This window comes from Dendrobates tinctorius, unplaced genomic scaffold (genome assembly GCF_039654945.1).
Source record: "Dendrobates tinctorius isolate UK_male_01 unplaced genomic scaffold, ASM3965494v1 ptg000049l, whole genome shotgun sequence".
Taxonomy (NCBI): domain Eukaryota; kingdom Metazoa; phylum Chordata; class Amphibia; order Anura; family Dendrobatidae; genus Dendrobates; species Dendrobates tinctorius.
The window spans coordinates 12,807,437-12,828,977 of NW_027361717.1; the positions used below are offsets into that span (position 1 = coordinate 12,807,437).

The 21,541-nt window shown below is 41.2% G+C and overlaps 1 protein-coding gene across 1 annotated transcript; it reads left to right on the forward strand.

Annotated features, from left to right (window-relative positions):
• The first annotated feature begins 1,775 nt into the window (after positions 1-1,775).
• CLDN18 (claudin 18) lies at positions 1,776-20,870 on the forward strand. The gene is made up of 5 exons (XM_073576644.1): positions 1,776-2,012; positions 4,933-5,097; positions 15,013-15,151; positions 15,490-15,600; positions 20,247-20,870. The coding sequence occupies exons 1-5, from the start codon at positions 1,793-1,795 to the stop codon at positions 20,395-20,397; spliced, it is 786 nt and encodes a 261-aa protein (XP_073432745.1). The 5' UTR covers positions 1,776-1,792; the 3' UTR covers positions 20,398-20,870.
• Positions 20,871-21,541: the final 671 nt, after the last annotated feature.

Sequence of the window (21,541 nt, forward strand, 5' to 3'; positions counted from 1 at the left end):
CCAAGCAACAGTCTTATGAACAATACTCCAAATGCCTCCTCAAACAACCAACCTCTCCAACTCCTGAACCAGGCACTATGAAACTAACACTGGCAATCCATGATTACCAGTTATGAGTATATATAGCAGAGGGGAGTGGACAACCCTGAACAGCTGAGACCATGAAAGCAGTAAAGCTAGGGGAGCTCTCAGCTGAACAGATTAATTACTGCACTGGCGGACAGAACTGGTCACATGCTCCTCCAACAGCAGACATTGTATGGACTGAAGAGCTTACTGTCTGGATGAAAGCTCAAGTAACAAGTGCAGGAGGAGAACGTATAATACTTATAATTTAGTAAGTGCCACAAAATAAGGTTCTCAACACATTTTTTAAATAAAGATTAAACAGCCTCTCTAAATGTGGAAAGTAGGTTAAAGGGACCTGTTTAGGCCCTATAATGGCTGCCATAAAAGGCTGCCACTGGACATCTGTTACGTTTGCTGAAAAGTGTTTCTGAGACATTCCTAACTATCATGAATCTAAGATGACCGAAAGAGGGATCACGTAGGTTAATTATTACCAATGTAAAGGCATTGATTTAGGTTAGATCTACATCATTTAAAGGGTTTTTCCTCGGATAATAAGTTACCCCTTAGGATTAGGAATGGCCTACTGATTACTGTGTTGGTGACCTCAGCAAAAGTCAAGCATGCTCACCTCTGTTCCCTTAAATGTCTATGGCACTGCCGTAAAAAGCTGAGCACTGTGCTCAGCTATATCGAGCAGTCTCATAGATGCGCATGTTCAAATTCTGTTCCATTCAGGCAGGGCTCTTTATAAGCTAAAGTTCCCACTGGTCAGACTAGACTCCCATTGATCAAAAAGTTATCTGTTATCCTAGATAGGTAGCAGATAACTGACTATATTAGGAAAATTTATTTAAGCCATATGTTCATCATACAGTATACAATGGAAAATGTTTTCAACATGTATGTTTAACATGACCATAGATTTCTATGAACCACCTAAATATTAGCGACATGGCTGGAAAATGGCAGTCAATGGCTAACATATTTTATATTGTATGGCCATACAGTTGCATGCACAGGGGGCTTACCTTCAAGAGCATATTTCAAGCATGGTGACCAATAGTTAGGTGAACAGAAACAAAATAATATCTGGAATATTGAACAATTCCATTTTAGATGAACTCTAAGTGAAATATCAATGAGGTAGCCGACCAAGCTAAATGAGTAATGGCATAAAGTTGGGATATCCACAATCTTTTTTGGGCAGTTGAAAATCTGACATTTAATGGTGCCAATTTATGGCATGACGTAGAATTGGATCCATTGAATTATTGTAGATACCATCTATGGTCAACAGACAATGACTTGTAATGGGATCTCTCAGATTCCATCCACACCATTCTGTTCAATCAACTTTGTCGTAAGCTTCATTGCAAATATGAACACAATGATACTGGCTTTGAAACATTTGTGAGCTCTGCAAAAAATTTTCAGTATATAGTCATCCAGCAAAAAGCATAAAAGGTTTCGGTGAAAAATAGAAACCATGACGATGGCTCCTAACATGATGCCAAAACCTTGTAGCCCACTGCATTGTGTCATGTGAAACTCAACCGCACACTACCTACGATGAGGGTGAAACTGGGATATCTTGTGAAAACATATTAAGCAAACAAGGCAGGTGGCAGAGAGAGGAGGTTACAATTGTCCTTCAGAATAGGAGTGCAGCATATCAGAAGAAGCAGACAGAACCAGCTTGGACCTTCAACAGCTCTCAACCATGTCGGTCACAATGTGCCAAACGATGGGCTTCGTAGTCTCAGCCCTAGGGTTTGCTGGCATCATTGCATCCACATGTCTTGATATGTGGAGTACACAGGACCTCTACGATAACCCAGTGACTGCAGTCTTTCAGTACCAGGGACTATGGAGAAGCTGCGTACGACAGAGCTCTGGATTCACAGAGTGTCGACCCTACTTCACCATCCTCGGATTACCAGGTCTAACTATTTTTCAATATATTTTTGATTATAGTTGTAGGTTTTTCTTTCAGCAGTTAGAGGCAATTATATATCAAATGCAATATATTTTAGGATTAACTAAATGTTGACAAATTATTTTTACAAACTTTTTTTTCAAGATTTTTCAAACAGAATTGATTAAGTGTTGTTTTTGAGATGGCTATTTTTATTATAAAAAATATTTAATCTCTGATGATTTGCAGTTTTGCCATATTCGTATTATTTTCACCGTTTGAGCTGAGCTGATGAAGTGGACAAACACTTTTTCACGTCTAAAGACTGATATCTTAGTGGAATTCTAGGCGACTATAAAAGCACAAATGTACTTAAGGTATAATGCATAAAAATATGAAAACTTGTTCTTTATTCATATTAGAAAAAAAATGGCGTTTTTTTGTTTTTTTTTACTGGTTTCCAAATGCTGTTAAACAATAGCGCCCTGGTTGTGAACACATCTTATCACCAGTGATTCAGGTGTTCTGGTCCTTATCAGACATATGAATAATATCAACGCTGTCCACACCCTGCCCGTGAAAAAAGAGAACTGTGATAGGAATGATTAGTCTCTTTTTACACAAATGTACTTGTATTTTTACAGGAATCGTGGGAAATTACTTTAATGTGTTTTATAAAGGTACATAAGTAATAAGGTGAATTTACACTGTAGTGAAAAACTTGATTTAGTCATTTACACATATTGGTGTTTAAATATTATAGACTAGACATAGCAAGCCAAAAAAACTCAAGATATACTGTATATCAGAAAGAGTTAAAACTTAACAAGTTTTAAATGCGCTACCCCATGATTTTTTTCATACAAAAGTCTTAAAATGCTGTCAAAAGCTGTTTTAACTTGATTTATAGTGTTTGTTGAATAAAAAAAAATATTATTTTTAAAAAATTCTTTTGTTTCCTTAACTCCATATTTGGTGCTGTTGCTAACCTGTGCTGCTAATCAATCTCCTTCCCCTTCTAGCAGCCTTTTTACATCACCTGCTGAAAAAGTCTTTTTTAGCTATACTGCTTTGTTACTGCAGAGACTCTGCTCCTTCATTGACATACAGGAGGGAAAGCTATTGCTATTTCTACTTACTGCTGTTGTAAACTCAGGATCTCTGCTTCGAGAAGTGGGTGTAAGGAGACTGACTGAGCATATGTCGCCACCAGAACTTAGCTCATTAGTAGGAAGAGTACAATATTATACACTTTGAACACCATTAAGAGAATTACTATGTTGATAAATGTTGTACTCCTCATCATATCATTTTTTAACAGGCTGTAAATGCCAAACATTTATTCATTTCAATGTTTTATATAAAAAATATCATACCTAAAGGTGAAACAATGCAAAATAATAAAGGCAAATGTGGCATAAGATGCATTTGGAGGCCTACATTTGGGCACAGCTTTAGTGGAGGTTGATGGAGCATTATCCCTGGATGTCTGAATTTTCATATGAATAAAGAAAACAAAACTACAACTCCAGAACCCTGATTAAAAACACATGTGACATGCACAATGTGAACAAGTCGGTAAGACAACGTTCACACCACCCACTAACTGAGACACAACAAGAAAACAGATTTGCAAAAATACTCTGCAGTAAAATATATGACAGTAATCAGCAAGTGCTGGATAACAAATACAGGGTATTTAGTCGATACGTTTTTTTGCAAAAAACGTATACCAAGCTGCTTCACCGTGTCAAGGTAACCCATATTGAAGCAGTCCCTATCTAATGTATTTAAAACCTGAACATCTGAACAATGTCTAAAATGAACGGGATACCTTGACGCGGTGAAGCAGCTTGGTATACATTTTTTTGCAAAAAAACGTATCGACTAAATACCCTGTATTTGTTATCCAGCACTTGCTGATTATTGTCATATATTTTACTGCAGAGTATTTTTGCAAATCTGTTTTCTTGTTGTAACTCCAGAACCCTATAGGCATCTCACTGTATACTGGCCATGCAGCTTTGCTGAATCCTCTCACAAAGGAAATTTAGGTTGTAGAAATTAATTGTATTGCAGACGATAAAAAAGTCAGAGAGAAAGAGAAAAAACTAAATTTGCGCTCTAATTTAAACTTTTGAAAGATTTTTTTCAATTTGTATTTCCATACTGTATCTAAATTACTAACTGTCTATGGAAATATCTGAATATTTTATGATCTGAAAGAAAAATATATTTTTCTTCTAAGTGTTAGAAACTACAGGGTAAAAACAAATAAAAATTACAGAAATGGAAAAACTTCTAGGGCAAAATTTTGGCGTAGTTGCACAAAACAGTAAGGAATATTTCTATACATTTGCACATAGATGTATACAATATTCACATATAAATGTGGAATAACAAGGTTATATTTTGCCTACAAAAATCTACACTAATAATGCCTTGAGACTATGGCATAATTATCATGGTAGCATTTACCCAAAATGAGAATCAAGGTGAGCTGCAGTTAATGATTGAAGAATCCAACAAAAGAAGGCAAATTCGGCACCGCTGCACCACCATTACCTCTGAACTGGATTAAGAGGTACAACTCACACACACATGATAAACGTCATGAACCCTCATGGAACGGTTGCTCAATCCTTAGAAATAACAAAATTAAAATGCACAAATTTTTGTGCACAATGATTGAAGAATCTGATGGAAGGGGAGAGTGGAATTTGGATGCAGTTAACTAGGAAACCCCCCCAAAAAAGGGAGACAAGGACATGGGGAATAGATGGTAAAGTAGGGCTCAGCTTTATTTTTTCTTGTTCTGCCGAGTCTTTCCAAAGCCTGGCTTTTGAGCAAGTGTCCTGAGATTCTGAAACCTGTAAAGTAGTCATCTTATAGTATAAACTTCTACAAAAAATGTGTAACTGATTCTGATGTCTTTCTCTTTATAGCTATGTTCCAGGCAGTCAGAGCCTTGATGATTGTAGGAATTGTACTAGGCGCAATCGGTCTACTCATTTCCATCTTTGCCTTGAAATGTATCAGAATTGGAAGCATGGAAGATTCTGCTAAAGCCAATATCACCCTGACATCCGGCGTAATGTTCATTGTCGCAGGTAGGAAGGCTGTTCCTTTCTCTTTTATCTTTTTAATAAAATTATTACTGAAATAAACTTAAAGGAATTGTCCACTTTCATAAAATAGTGCTTCTACAGTGCATTTTTTTTTTTATAAATAAATAAATTGCGCTTTACTCACCCTTCCTGGGTCCCGCGCTAAGTCTCTGCTGTTGTTCTCTGTATCTGATATTGGTTGCAGTGCTGATGTCATGTTAACAGCGCAGCAGCCAATCAGAAAGCTCAATGGGTCTGCATGGGACGTTTCATCTAGACAAAAGAGCTGCTGAACTCATTGATGATGTCAATGCTGCACCTAATGTCAGATACCGGGAGCAGCAGCAGAGGCTCAGCATTGGACCTAAGGGGGTTGAGTAAAGTGCAGCTTTTTAAAAATTATTTTTCAGAATAAGATGTCATTAGTGTGTTCATGAGGGATAGAACCATAACTTGCATTCTGTATTTTCCAGTTGCTTTATCTTCAACAAAATCTAACTCCGATTTTCTGCTCTGTCAAACTTACTGTGTGGAGAGTACCTGCAATAATATTTCCTGTACACATCACACACAGAAAGATAGATTCCTGCATTTCTATCTTTATGTGGCACACAGACTGGTTTGTAACGTTTTCCAACGTTTATTGAAAATGTTACAAACCAGTATTGAGCGGTGTGGCTGTGAATCCTCATAATGCTGATTGTTCATCACCATCATCCCACTTGTCTTATTTAACAACATTTGTACCATGGAAATACCACTCATAAAATGTTCCCGCCAGGAGAATCCATACAACTAACTGATTCTTATAGTAATAGTGATTGATCTGATCTTCCATGGAACACTAACTAGATCTTAAGGTATTTGGTTGTTGCAATGTATAACATTGATGGGCACAATGCAATGTGGAGCAAAAAGAGGTGCAGAGGTAGCAGTAGCATCTGGGTCCTTCAGGACCTTTTATCACATAAGAAGACAAAATTATTATAAATAGCACATGGAAATTGAGGCCCATATTAAAAGTTTTTGCAATGGGGTCCAGCAAGTTCAAGTTAGGCCTCTTTCACACTTCAGTTGTTTGATGTCAGTTGAAGTCCGCCGATTTTAGAAAAAAACGGATCCGCCATTTTTTTGACGGAATCCGTTTTTTCCCCATAGACTTACATTAGCGGCGGATGGTGACGGATGGTCGTCCGTTGCATCTGTTTTTTGACAGATCCGTTTGAATTTTAGCATCCGCCATCTAGTGAACGGACAAAGGAACGTTTTTTTTCAGCGGCGGACCCGCTTTTTTAAACTGAGCATGCCCAGAAGATTTTACCATGCAAGCAGTTTCACCCTGAATGCCGTTCTGGAACAGACCAAAAATCTCTCTCTCTCTCTCTCCAGAGTTCTGTTCCTTTAAATTTCATACACTGGCAGATCCGTCCACAAAATGGATCCGGTGCATCCATTTGTGATATAGCGGAAACTGATCCGTTTTTTCACATTTTGGCAGATTTTAACTGACGTCAAAAGACTGAAGTGTGAAAGAGGCCTTACAACCGTGGCACTAAGTCAGAAGAGATGTGCCCTAAACATTTCTTTGGTCTCTCTCCATCACTCTAGAATTGGAGTTGCAGTAAAATGTATCATATTCTCCCCTTCAGCTCTGACTATATCCACAGTGATATTAAAGGCCTTCATCAATGTGTCACAAAAAGAATAATATTGTTCAAGACCATGAAACCAATTTAATGTTCAGTAGCAAAAATAAGAAGTGGGAGATTTATCAATAGTCTTGTAAGACATCCTATATGTGAGGGTGCTCGCCTCTGAAACTGACAATCGTAATGTTGTGGTTTTTGTAGTGCTGATTTTGTAAGAGGGGGCCAGGATGGTAGTCGCAGCCGAGGACACCGGGGCTCTGGTGTCCTGACCTCCTCTCACAGAAATATCATCAGCATCTACCGGTGTACATGTTCTTGTTGCTGGTCCACAGTCAGGGATTCCACTGCGGTGAGACCCAGCTCCTGCACACTTGATTCCAGTGCATGAAGATGAAATAACAGACACAGATACCAGTTCTGATACAATATCAATGTTTTTACTTTCTTCTTCAATGGTCCCAGACACATCAGTTACATCACAGTACACACAGCATTCCTCCTGCTCTTTCCCTTAATTACTTTCTTCGCCCTCACGTGCATTACGGGGTAGTAGCGCCCTTGGCGGTACCGCAGCTTCACTACTGTAGGACCTCAGTACATAGGGGATCCCGATCATCCGTTTCGCCCCGGACTTGCCAGCTTCAGCCCTATTGAGGATCTGCCACATCATGAACGTTCTGCACCCTGCACGACTTTTGGAACACATTTCCTTCTCCGTTCCTGCTGCTGATGCGAACTGTAAGTTCCACGGGTGCTCCATTCTTACCCAGCACCCATCTGACTGTACCCGTGCTTCTTCACTTAAACAATGTTGCGTATTTTCTATGTTGTCTGTTGTGAGTTCATTTTCCCCTTCATTACTGAGGCCCGAGGAACTCCCTCTTCTGGTAAAGAAAGGTAGTGAGCCTGATTATCAAACACCTGAGACTGATGATGATGACTGGCTGAGTGGAGTTACTGACTGGATATAAGGCTGCCGACGCCCTTTCTCTGTGGAATCCTTGGAGACCTGTCTGAATTCCTGCTCCTCTAAAGCTAAGTTTGCTGCTCGGCCTTTTGCATTGGTGCTTTGACTTTGTTTTGCTTTGTTTTTCTGGATTTCTGCCAGTCCCTGCTGGGGTGTGCTGAATTCCTTTAGCTCTGTCTTCTGAAAATACCTGAGTGCTTTTTAGTTTTTGAAGCCTAGCTGCTTCAGGGCCTTTTTCATATCAGCTTGTTGGCTTATGTCTTTGATAGGGTTTTGGCAGATTGCAGACAGCAGCCTTCCTGTCCTTTCCTATCTAGGTAGTTTTGGGCCCCGTCTTTGCTCAGTCTATCTTTCTGTCTGTGTTAGTGTTTTCATCTTGCTTCACCGTCATTATATGTTGGGGGCTGCCTATTGCTTTGGGGTCTGCTCTGGGGCAGTTTAGATTCCCCCATTCTTTCTTTAGGCCTATTTAATTCTCCGGCTGTGATCGAGGGGTCTAGGGCATCGTAGGAACCCCCCACGGCTACTGCTAGTTGTGTTGATAGGTTCAGGGGTCTGCAATCTGATAGTTGCCAACTTCTCTGGTTTTCTGGACTTAGCTTGTATTTCTGCTTTTGCCTCCTACGGTGACTCATTCGTAACAGAATCACCCGCCATACCGCAGATCCTAGGGTACTCAATAGCAGGAAAGAATTGTAAAAAAAAAAAAGTGTGTATATTTTTTCCTCTATCTCTCTGAGGCCGTAGGGGGAATTTTTTTTTCTCTCAATGGAGATAAAGCAATTGTCTGATCGTGTGGAGCAGCTCGCTGCGGAAGTGCGGGGAATTTCCGCCTACCTTGCTCATTCACATGCTGCTGAACCAAAGATTCCTACACCTGATGTATTTTTTGGGGATCTGTCTAAATTTTTGAATTTCAAAAATAATTGTAAATTATTTTTTGCCTTGAAGACTAACTCGTCAGGGAGCTCCGCGCAGCAGGTTAAAATTGTCATCTCTTTGCTGCGTGGCGATCCCCAGGATTGGGCATTTTCTTTGAAACCAGATGATCCTATTCTGACTAATGTGAACGCATTTTTTCAGGCCTTGGGGTTGTTGTATGATGAACCTAATGCCATTGATCAGGCTGAAAAGACCCTGCTGGCATTGAACCAGGGTCATGATTCTGCAGAATTGTACTGCCAAAAATTCCAAAAGTGGGCAGTACTTACTACCTGGAATGATAATGCCTTGGCTGCTCTCTTTCGGAAGGAGTTGTCAGAAGCCGTAAAAGATACTATGGTGGGATTTCCTGTTCCCTAACGTCTTGATGATTCTATGTCATTAAAAGGTTCATTCAGGTTGATCGGCGTTTGCGCGAACGCAAAGCTGCACGAGAGGTGTTGCCACCTGTTGAACAAATGTCTGAACCTATGCAATGTGATAGAGTTTTTTCCAGAGAGCAGCGTCAGGAGTTCAGAAGGCGTAATAAGTTGTGTTTTTTCTGTGGAGATGCCTCGCATATTATTTCTGTCTGTCCTAAACGAGAGAAACGCTTTGCACACACGTTTTCTGTTGGGGGTGTTCAACCTAAGTTTCTTCTGGCTATTACTCTGATCTGCTCCCTGTCCACATTTTCCGCCAAGGCTTTTGTGGATTCGGGAGCAGCCCTAAACCTAATGGACTTGGATTTTGCTAAACGTTGTGGATTTCCGATGACACCTCTGCAGACGCCTATCCCTTTGAGGGGGATTGATGCTACTCCTTTGGCGAAAAATAAACCTCAGTTTTGGACCCAGGTGGTAATGCGAGTCGCCCCAGACCATCAAGAAAATTGCAGATTTTTGGTGTTGCATAATCTGCATGATACTATTGTTCTGGGGTTTCCCTGGTTACAAATTCATAATCCAGTTTTGGATTGGAAATCTGTGTCTGTGGTGAGTTGGGGTTGTCGGTGTGCCTTTAGTGAGGCTCCGGTGTTTTCCACCTCTCCTCAGTCGCATGATGTTCCTGATTATTTGGCGGACTTTTATGATGTATTTAGTGAGAATGAGTCTGCGTCTCTGCCTCCTCATAGGAGTTATGACTGTGCAATTGAACTGAGCCCGGGGTGTAAATTTCCCAAGGGTCGGCTCTTCAATTTATCTGTACCCGAGCACGAGGCTATGCGATCCTATATTAAGGAGGCGTTGGAGAAGGGTCATATTAGACCATCCTCGTCACCCTTAGGTGCCGTTTTTTTTTTGTAGCCAAAAAGGATGGCTCATTAAGACCTTGTATTGATTATCGTGCCCTCACCAAAATTACTGTTAAATATCAGAATTCGTTACCCCTGATTTCTGATCTATTCTCCAGAGTTAAAGGTGCTTGCTGGTTTACCAAGCTTGACCTCAGGGGGGCATATAATCTTATTCGCATTAAGCATGGGGATGAATGGAAGATGGCGTTTAATACTCCGGAGGGACATTTTGAGTACCTGGTGATGCCTTTTGGGCTCACTAATGCCCCTTCTGTCTTCCAGTGCTTCATGAACGATATTTTCCGAGATTTTGTCGATAAATTTTTGATTATCTATCTGGATGATATTTTGATTTTCTCCAAGGATTGGGATTCTCATGTGGAACATATTCGGACTGTGTTCCGGATCTTGAGGGAGAATTCCCTGTATGTCAAAGGATCTAAATGCCTTTTTGGAGTACAGAGGATTTCTTTTTTGGGATTTATTTTGTCCCCGTCAACTATTGAAATGGACCCGGCCAAGGTACAGGCCATTTACGATTGGGTTCAGCCCACTTCTTTGAAGGCCCTCCAGAAGTTTTTGGGTTTTGCTAATTTTTATCGGAAATTTATAGCAAAATTTTCTAGTATCGCCAAGCCATTGACTGATTTGACTAAGAAGGGTGCTGATGTGTTAAATTGGTCTCCGGAGGCTGTTTCTTCCTTTCAGGAGCTGAAGCGAAGATTCACCTCCGCCCCGGTTTTGCGGCAACCTGATGTCTCACTTCCATTCCAGGTAGAGGTGGATGCTTCTGAGATTCGTGCAGGAGCTGTTTTGTCCCAAAAGGATCCTGTAACATCTAAAATGAATCCCTGTACTTTCTTTTCCCGAAAGTTCTCTCCATCTGAACGTAACTATGATGTGGGGAATAGGGAACTGTTGGCCATGAAATGGGCATTTGAGGAGTGGAGACATTGGTTGGAGGGAGCTAAGCATCAAGTCGTGGTCCTCACTGACCACAAGAATTTGATTTACCTAGAGTCGGCTAAGCGCTTGAACCCTAGACAGGCTAGGTGGGCCTTGTTTTTTACACATTTTGATTTTGTGTTTTCTTTTCTTCCTGGAACGAAGAATGTCAAGGCAGACGCCCTCTCTAGGAGCTTCTTTGCTGATTCTCCTGTGGTGACCAAGCCTGCTACCATCTTAGGCGAAGGGGTAGTTCTTTCTGCCATCTCGCCCGATTTGAGACGTGCTCTGGAAGAGTTCCAGGAGGACAAACCTGAGCGTTGTCCCAGTGGAAAGTTGTATGTTCCTGACCAGTGGAAGAAGAGAGTGATGTCTGAAGTTCATTGCTCTGCTTTGGCTGGTCATCCAGGTATTTTTGGTACTAGAGATCTGGTGAGTCGGTCTTTTTGGTGGCCCTCCTTGTCTCGTGATGTCAGGAATTTTGTGCAGTCCTGTGGGACGTGCTCCCGGTCTAAATCGTGTTCTCGCTCTAGTGGGTTGTTGATGCCTTTGCATGTCCCCAAGAGACCATGGACCCATATTTCAATGGATTTCATCTCTGATATGCCTGTCTCTCAAAGGATGATTATTTTGGTGATTTGTGATAGGTTCTCTAAGATGGTTCATCTTGTACCACTCCCTAAGTTGCCGTCTTCCTCTGAGTTGGTGCCCCTGTTTTTACAACAGGTGGTTCGTTTGCACGGGATTCCTGAGAACATTGTGTCTGACAGAGGAGTCGTTTGTGTCTAGATTTTGGAGAACTTTCTGTTCCAGGCTGGGAATTCAGTTGTCCTTCTCCTCTGCTTTTCACCCTCAGACCAATGGGCAGACAGAGAGAACAAACCAGACCTTGGAGTCATATTTGAGATGTTTTATTTCTGCTGATCAGGATGATTGGGTTTCATTTTTGCCCTTGGCCGAATTTGCTTTAAATAATAGAGCTAATTCTGCCACTTTGATGTCACCTTTTTTTTGTAACTTTGGGTTTCATCCTCGATTTTCTTCAGGGCAGGTGGAGCCCTCTGCCTGCCCGGGTGTTGACACTGTGGTGGAGAGAATGCACCAGATCTGGGACCAAGTGGTGGATAAATTATCTCTCTCCCAGGAAAAGGCCCAGCGGTTTTCCAACCGACATAGGACCATTGGTCCCCAGTTTAAGGTTGGTGATATGGTGTGGTTATCATCAAAAAATATTGCTATGAAGGTGGCTTCTCCTAAGTTTAAGCCTAGATTTATTGGACCTTACAAGATTGTGGAGATTATTAATCCGGTCTCTTTTCGTTTGGCTCTTCCTGTCACATTTAAAATCCATAATGTGTTCCATGTTCCATAAATCTTTGTTGAAGAGGTTTGTTGAACCTGTTGTTCCGGGGGTGGCACCTCCAGACCCTGTATTGGTTGAAGGTAACATGGAATATGAGGTAGAGAACGTACTGGATTCCCGTCTGGCTAGATGGAGACTCCAGTATTTGGTTAAGTGGAAGGGTTATGGTCAGGAGGATAATTCCTGGGTCCCTGCCTCTGATATTCATGCCAAAAGATTGGTGCGTGCCTTTCATCGGGCTCACCCTGATCGCCCTGGTGGCGTAGTTGAGGGTTCGGTGACCCCTCCTCAAGGGGGAGGTACTGTTGTGAGTTGATTTTCCCCTTCATTACTGAGGCCCAAGGAACTCCCTCTTCTGGTAAAGAAAGGTAGTGAGCCTGATTATCAAACACCTGAGGCTGATGATGATGACTGGCTGAGTGGAGTTACTGACTGGATATAAGGCTGCCGACGCCCTTCTGCCCTGCGGGTGATTTCTCTGTGGGATCCTTGGAGACCTGTCTGAATTCCTGCTCCTCTAAAGCTAAGTTTGCTGCTCGGCCTTTTGCATTGGTGCTTTGACTTTGTTTTGCTTTGTTTTCTGGATTTCTGCCATTCCCTGCTGGGGTGTGCTGAATTCCTTTAGCTCTGTCTTCTGAAAATACCTGAGTGCTTTTTTAGTTTTTGAAGCCTAGCTGCTTCAGGGCCTTTTTCATATCAGCTTGTTGGCTTATGTCTTTGATAGGGTTTTGGCAGATTGCAGACAGCAGCCTTCCTGTCCTTTCCTATCTAGGTAGTTTTGGGCCCCGTCTTTGCTCAGTCTATCTTTCTGTCTGTGTTAGTGTTTTCATCTTGCTTCACTGTCATTATATGTTGGGGGCTGCCTATTGCTTTGGGGTCTGCTCTGGGGCAGTTTAGATTTCCCCTTTCTTTCTTTAGGACTATTTAATTCTCCGGCTGTGATCGAGGGGTCCAGGGCATCGTAGGAACCCCCCACGGCTACTGCTAGTTGTGTTGATAGGTTCAGGGGTCTGCAATCTGATAGTTGCCAACTTCACTGGTTTTCTGGACTTAGCTTGTATTTCTGCTTTTGCCTCCTACAGTGACTCATTCATAACAGTTGTCCTTGGTTTAGAGCCCTCGTGGACCTGTCGGGCATGCTTGCCCCTCTGACTAATTCCTACAACCTACACTTGCTTAACCCATAGCAGCTCCTACTACAATTATCTATGTGTGTGCACTTCCTAACAAGCTATACCTATCAAGGACCCACTAGTATGCCCCATCTAGTGGTCTGTTCCAAAATTACACATACCCATATCTATGAACTCTATACTATAAGTGCCCTCCTCTAATGTTCCCAAAGGAATCACTATCTTACCCTAATATGCACAGAAATACAATACAAAAGACATAATAAAGCTTAATATCTTACGGTATGTACACACATAATGTGGCAATACAAATAAGACAGTCGGTAATACACAGCCATGTAGTAGTACCGAAGCATAACAGTATATTTACATTAAAACTCTTAAAGGGGAGGCAGCAAAAAAGGGATGTTGTATCCCAATCCCCTACAATTTTATGAAAAGATGAAATGTGCTTCTCTTACAACATAAATTAAAGGGAATCTGTCACCTCTTTTTTGAGATATCATATAATGATATCATTCAATTGTGTGTCGCATAAGGATTCTCTTAGTACTTTTGCTTCCCCCTGACCCCGCACCTTTCATGCACAAATACCTTTTTTATATCGGTTCAGATGTATGTAAACTGCCACGGTCCGGTCCGATGGGCGGGGCTTATTCAACTGCTCCCCCCTCCCTGTCTTGCTCTACACAAGAAGAAATGCATAGAGCAAGACAGGGAGGGGGGAGCAGTTGAATAAGCCCCGCCCAGCAGACCGAACAGCGGCAGTTTACATACATCTGAACCGATATAAAAAAGGTATTTATGCATGAAAGGTGCGGGGTCAGGGGGAAGCAAAAGTACTAAGAGAATTCTTATGCGACACACAATTGAATGATATCATTATATGATATCTCAAAAAAGGGGTGACAGATTCCCTTTAAATGATAGCTCTGTAATATTTCACAAAAAAATATGAGGTTACTTTTCAGGTGCTCTGGTGCTCTGTGTGGTCTGCTGATTAAGTGACCATGGTGAAAGACTTGAATTCTCTTACCTCAACCAGAATTGATAACTTTCTTTACCTTTATCATTCCTTTCTGGACAGCGGAGGAAGCAAAAGAGTATGCAGGCATTACAGGACGGGATCGCAGCTGCTGGTTTCTGTAAGGAAAAACATTCCCCTACCAGTTTAGAAATGTTTTTTCTTACAGAAAGAATCAGCTGTGATCCCGTGCTGTGATGTCTGTATGATCTTTTGCTTCCTCCCCTGCCCAGGAGCTGTGGTATGATCAGACCATGTTCCTATACGGTCAGACACAGCCATTACACAGTACACAGCAAGGGCACATTTATAACATTAGCTCCACAAAGGAACATTTTTTTAATACAATCATTATTCTTACATCTATGGTACAACCCCTTTAAAGATTAGAGAGATGGGAAAACAGTATAAAGGATTTTGATTACAGTACAAAAATTATTTCCCAAATTAGAAGTGTTATATTTTCTCCATGTAAAGCAGTTGACATAATTGCTGACATCTTTCTACTAAGCTTTCACTTGTTTCCATCCATTTTTACAGTTTTGTCACCACATAGTGATGTAACCTTCTTATTGATTATTGTTATTTATGTTATCTTTTTCATTTTGGTCTATTGAAGGTCTTTGCTCCATAATTGGGGTGTCTGTCTTTGCTAATATGCTGGTGACCAACTTCTGGATGACCACCAGTAGCATGTACACAGGTGGAGCCATTAGTGGCATGGGAGGTATGGGAGGTCTCCAGACACTTCAGACAAGGTAATTGTGAAGATTCCTATCACCTTCTTTATGCAAACGAGATACGTAAAGCCCATTTATTGTAAGCAAGTCCTCCAGGAATTAAATGACGATTCTTAGAAAAAATACCATGTTATGACTGATACAGAGCCTGAAGGGCTGACCGTCATGCTCAGGTCATATACTGGCCTTGCTCTCAACATTATTACTGATTTTAAAACAATGTGAAATATGTCAACTCCAGAACTTACTTTTTTTAGTTGACGGATTTTTCACCATCTCTGTGTGCATGGGTGTAGACAACTGAAGAATATAATTCATCTGATCCTAACGAAGGATGTTGTCTCCTTGTGACATAGGTACACGTTTGGATCTGCACTGTTTGTTGGATGGGTTGCTGGTGGCGTCACATTAATTGGTGGAGTAATGATGTGCATAGCATGCCGCGGTCTCATGCCTGAAGAAACTAAGTAAGTCGACTTGTGAACTTAATTTTAACAAATTAGCTCAATTTAGACAAAAGTATGGCACCCATTTTTGGTGCCGTAACTTCAACTAGGAGGACTCCTGTTGCTTCAAATGGAAAATTGAATGCGTAAATACAGTAGACATCTAAGAGCAACCAATCTTTATATCACTGAGCAATGGATTTGAATCAGTAATTAACAGGAAAAACACTATATGAACAGTAGAATTGTTCTTGCTGCATCTACTATGAATTCCCAAAAGTTTTTTCAATGTAGAGATCTTCCTTTTAGTTGGAGGCAGTATATGATTACCCAATTAATAATAATTCTTGGACTCACATTCAGCAAAGCGATCATTTCAGAATTCAACAGTGTTTGTGCAAAAATGTTGACAGTTTTGGAGCGTTCACCCTAGTTGACTGATGTGAAAATAACAAAAATCGCAAGATTATTGCACAACACAGAACATGAAATATTGTAGCATTCCGTATGCCAGAAATCTTACTCCAGTCCCTGATTGGAATAAGATTTGCAGCATGGTGCACGGTGGTGCTTGCCACTTGTCAGACACCCCTGATTCATTAAGAGGCGTATGTCTTTTAATGAGTCAAGAGCATTTGGCTCCAACCCGGTCTTGATGAATCGGGGCCTTAGCGAATTCAGCACATCACACTCCAGTAAGTTAAGATTTAAGTGTAACAACACAAAATTTACTGCTTCAGAGTTTTTCAATCTTTAGTTGTATGTTTCTATTGTTAATAAACTACAATTATAAGAATTTCATTAATTTTGAAACTTTTGTCGACAAATGCATCAAATTTACACAAGACTCAATATTTACAGGGTGGACTCTTTTTTTCATGACCTCTGTAGTTTCCCCTGGCAGCTGAATATTGGCTTCTGGACCAAATTCTGACTAATGGCAACCCATTTTTTTCTAATCAGTGCTCAAAGTTTATCACAATTTCTGTGTTTTTGTTTGTCCATCCACTTTTGAGGATTGAATACACGTTTTCAATGAGATTGAGATATGGGGCGTTTCCTAATCGTGAACCCAAAATTTCAGTGTTTTGATCACCGAGCCGCTTAGTTATCACTTTTGCCTTGTGATATGGTGCTTCAACATGCTGAAAAAAACATTGTTGATCGCTAAATTGCTCCTGGATCATTGGAAGAACTACCTTTGGAAGATGTTTAGGTACCATTGTTTATTAATGGCAGTTGTTGTTACCATTCTTCCAGATTTCCTGAACAGTCTGAAGGGGGCTTCAACAAAGAAAATAATTTTAAGGCCCCGTCACAGACAGCGAGATCACTAGTGAGATCATTGATTTTGTGACGCAACAGCGATCTCGCCAGCGATCTCGATGTGTGTGACATGCATCAGCGACCGGCCCCCCTGCTGGGTATCGCTGATCGTGCTCTAATGTCCTGGGCCATTGTTTGATCGATGGTCTCCTGCTGGCAAGCGCGCATCGCTGCATGTGGCAGCGGGAGACCAATGATCAGCGAGCTCCCAGCACTGTAAGCAGACGCTGGGAGCTGGTATCCAAGGTAAATATTGGGTAACTAAGCGCGCGTCACTTAGTTACCCGCTGCATACCTTGGATACCTGTGTGCTCATGCTGGGAGCTGGTATCCAAAGTACACAGTGGGTAACTAAGTGACGCGCGCGCTTAGTTACCCGATATTTACCTTGGATACCAGCGTCCTCGCTGGTCCTGATCGCTGGTGAGTCTGCCTGTTTGAGAACTCACCAGCGACCATGTAGCGAGGCACCAGCGATCCTGACAAGGTCGTGTCATTGTCGGGATCGCTGGTGCATCATTTAGTGTGACGGGACCCTTATTCTAGTCCTAAGCAGTTTGATCCTTGTACTTTATACAGAACAACAGTCTGTCCTTGATATCTTTCATGGAGAGAGTAAACTTCTATGCCCACCTTCTTGACAACAAGCCAGCTTCTAAACAATACAGTGCATAACAATACACTGACACCTGTCCACAGCCATTACTTAGTGTTAGGAGTCTGATTTCTTCCTCTCCTATGATGAAATCTAGACCCTTACATTCTGCATTCTCCTGCGCTTCATCTGCTGCCGAGGAGATTGCAGAGGAGAGTGCCTTTGTTCCCTCAACTGAGCATGCTCATGGGACGAACTCCCATTGGAGTTCGGGAGTCAGGTGCTCAGGTCCTGTGTCGAATCCTATTGGTTTCTCCTGGAGTCTAGGAGATTTCCGGAAGGTCCCATTTGGTATCAAAAGCGCGCATGGCTGTTCTGCCATGCGCTAGTATTTCATACTTGCTGCTGTATGTTTGCTGATGGATGCTTGGACTGGTGAATGACTCAGTAAATACCCCCTACCTTGGTTATTACGTCTGTGTGAGTGATTGAGTTCTACCAGTAGCAGCGTCAGTGCTAGTGCGCCTAGCTCCATCTTAGTCAGCAGCTTAGCGTCTGCATTGCTCCAGCGTGTTCACAGCACATTGCCAGCGGCTCATTTCTTGCCGCGCTGCAGTTGCAGCTTACTTCGGCATCTGCAGTTGCGACGCCACGGACCTCATTTTCACGGTAGGTCTAGACGGAGTAGTCCTGACGTCTAAGGCTACTCCTGTGACCGGGAATACCGTGTCTGCATCGCTGTGGTCTGTGACCCTGAACAGACACAGCATTTTCTGTATGCTTTTGCCTGCAGTTCTGTGAATATAACAGAGTCTGCATCAGTGCACAGTTGGTGCAGTTTAACCCTGTGCACATTGCCGCCATAGTGCTCTGCCTCTTTTAGCAGCGGTTTTTCCATCCACTGCACGGTGGACCCCGAGTGGCGAAGGCACTTTATTTATATTTTTTATTTACTGTCTTCTGCCACTCCTCACACTTAGCATGTCTGTACTCGTATTGAACCAATCCTTAATCTTAATCCTATTTAAGAGACAGTCTTGGCACCTGCAGAATCCTTCTTTTCAGCAACTGAACCTCTGTTTTTAAAATTCTTGAAATTTTATGAAAATGGTTGATTTAGGTGAAAAACTTACAAGCAAGAATGGCCTTGCCTGTAAAGTCCTTTTGCTGAAATGCCTTTCACATATTTCCGATAATGCCTTTCACCTATTTCTTTGGTGGTAAGTGGTAACCATGGTTAATAGAAATAGACAATGATTTCAAGCACCAGCCACCTTTTAAAGCAACTAGTCTGCTCTCATATAATTCAATCGGTATGACAGAGTGGTATCAGCTGCCTTGTCCTAGTTAACATTTTCTCCTGAGCAAATGATAAGATCACTAAAATTATGTAAGACGGTTATTTTGTGGGAAGACTAAAATTCAGTGGAATTTTGCTTTTGGTGATTAAGTTAATTTTCACAGCAAAAAATTACTATTTTTTTGCAATTCCTCTGATTACTCTTTCTAATAATCTAGAATTGAGACTGTCACTATAAAAATTGAAGCAGCAAAGTTTGTGAAAAACAACATTTGTGTCAGTCTCAAAATTTCTCGCCGTGACTGTATATCCAAACAAAGCTCAAAAATTAAAGAAGATGGATGATAAAAACATGTATCGCCTATCACCCTCCAACTATGTTAAGAGCATTTTTTGTATATGGGACTTACAGACAGTCAAGCATTTTACTGTTATTTCCATCTTTCGCATAGAAGTTGTATATCGGGGTAGTACGAAGGTATGACCATCGCTCAATTCAAGCTGAGAATGTGTGACATTGATTCTTACAATTAGTGGTGGTTTCAGCAACCTCCAGGATTCCCTAGAGATCATACATTTATATTCTATCCTATGGCGAGGTGAAAAATGTTATTTATGGTCCAGCCCTTTTAAAAAACCTATAGAACCAATTCAGATTCCTAATAATAATGCAATGCAATTAAAAAACAATATTTGTTTTTTGTTTTCTTAAGCCCCCGTCACACATAACGATGTCCCAGCGATCCCACCAACGATCCGACATGGATGGGATCGCTGGGACATTGTTAGGCTGATCGCTGGTGAGCTGTCACATAGACAGCCCCAGCGATCAAGACCAGGGACGCTGGACGCTGGTTTCTAATGGAAACGTCGAGTATCCAGGAGCCGCGGCTCCTGTATACCAGCTGTTTACCTTGGAAACCGGCGTACACGCTGGTTACCAAGGTAAACATCGGGTATCTAGGAGCCGCGCGACTCCTGGATACCCACTGTTTACCTTGGAAACCAGCGTGTACGCCGGTTTCCAAGGTAAACAGCAGGTATCCAGGAGCCGTGACTCATGGATACCCGACATTTACATTAGAAACCAGCGTCGCTGATCTCTGGTCTCTCGCTGCCACACGCAGTGATGCGTGCTGGGCAGCGGGAGACCAGCGATCGAAAAACGGCCCAGGCCGCTCGAGCACGATCAGCGATAACTGGCAGGGGGGCTGGTCGCTGATCCCCGTCACACACAGCGATCTCACCCTTACACTAGTTCCTTATAGTAAATGAAGGACCTATCAATTGTCCATATTACAATACCCCTAAATCAGCTCTGATCTTACATAAATGTGTGTAAAAACCTGTCAAGCCAAATGTGTTATGTATAGCAATAAATACAGCAATAAATATAGTAAGGAATGATATTATATCTTTAATTTATCTTTAATCATTTTTCTCTAGGTACAAAGGTGTTTCCTACCATGTATCTGCCAAAAGTGCTGGTTACAACAAGACATCAGTATACGAAGATAAGAGCAAGAAATCAATTTACAATGAGTCTCGACGCAGCGAGGATGGCAAAAGCTACCCTTCAAAATATGACTATGTGTAAAATTAGGAATGACACCCATTTTTCTACAGTGACATAATGTGTATGATGCAAATCAAAGAGTCCTGTACTTAGCGGCACCTGCCTGCAATAATTATTAAACTAGACAAAAAGTTAGGGTACTCTTACATCATATACACTATATTATCCCAACTTTAGTATAATTATGGTACTTGTATATATTTTTCTTAGCTCTTCATAAATAATGCTGCATTCCTGCTCTGGTCCATACTAATTGTTTTTGTAAAACTTTATAGAAAACTAATGTCAGTAAAGATAAGCAATTCTGTCATACGATGACCCCATGTATACCTGTCACAGTTTCACAATAATTAAGATCTAGGTAGGGTCACCATGGAACAGATGCATGTTCGTTGGGATGTTCTGCTTGGAGTTTCTTACATTTCTGTGTGCATTTTTTACTGTTGATAGTTTGCATTCTAAAATATAAATAATAAAACTTTAAACTGATTAAATATCTATTTTTTATGTAAAAGGTATTTCATGCACTTACCCTACTGTACTAATTATAGCTGAAGTCACAAAATCACTTTCTAAACATTCAGTATCCAACCAGCCTAGCCAAAGCTTTATAAGAAAAGGCATAATTGTCTTTGGTTGTCCCATCAGTGACAGTTTTACAAAAATGGCCGTAATAGCAAATATTAAGGTAACAGTTCATCTGTTCCAAAACCTTCAGTCTGAACACTACTTATGAATTTGTTTTAGGGTCAATGTGACATTTTGATCTCTATTGAATTTTTTCTAGGCGCCGACGTGATTAAAAAAATCTACCATTTTCTGTTACATTGTTTTCTGTATGATATAAGTATTTTTTATATTTTATTAGTTTGGACAATTGCTCACAAGGTGATCCCAAATATGTTATTTTTATTCAACTTTTTAATACAATTTAAAAAAAAAAGTTGTAATGTAATTTCCATTCTTTTTTAATCAGTCCCCTAATGGAACTTGTGCCTGTGATTGTATGGTGGCCTATTCAATACTTTGCAATACTGTTGTATAGCAGCCTACTGTATTGTTACTGGTATCCTTGAGACTACAGGCTATGAGCATTGGAAGCAACTTCTCCTGTTTCTATGTTGCTAAATGCTATGAATATTGCAAAGAAAGGGGAGGCAAAATA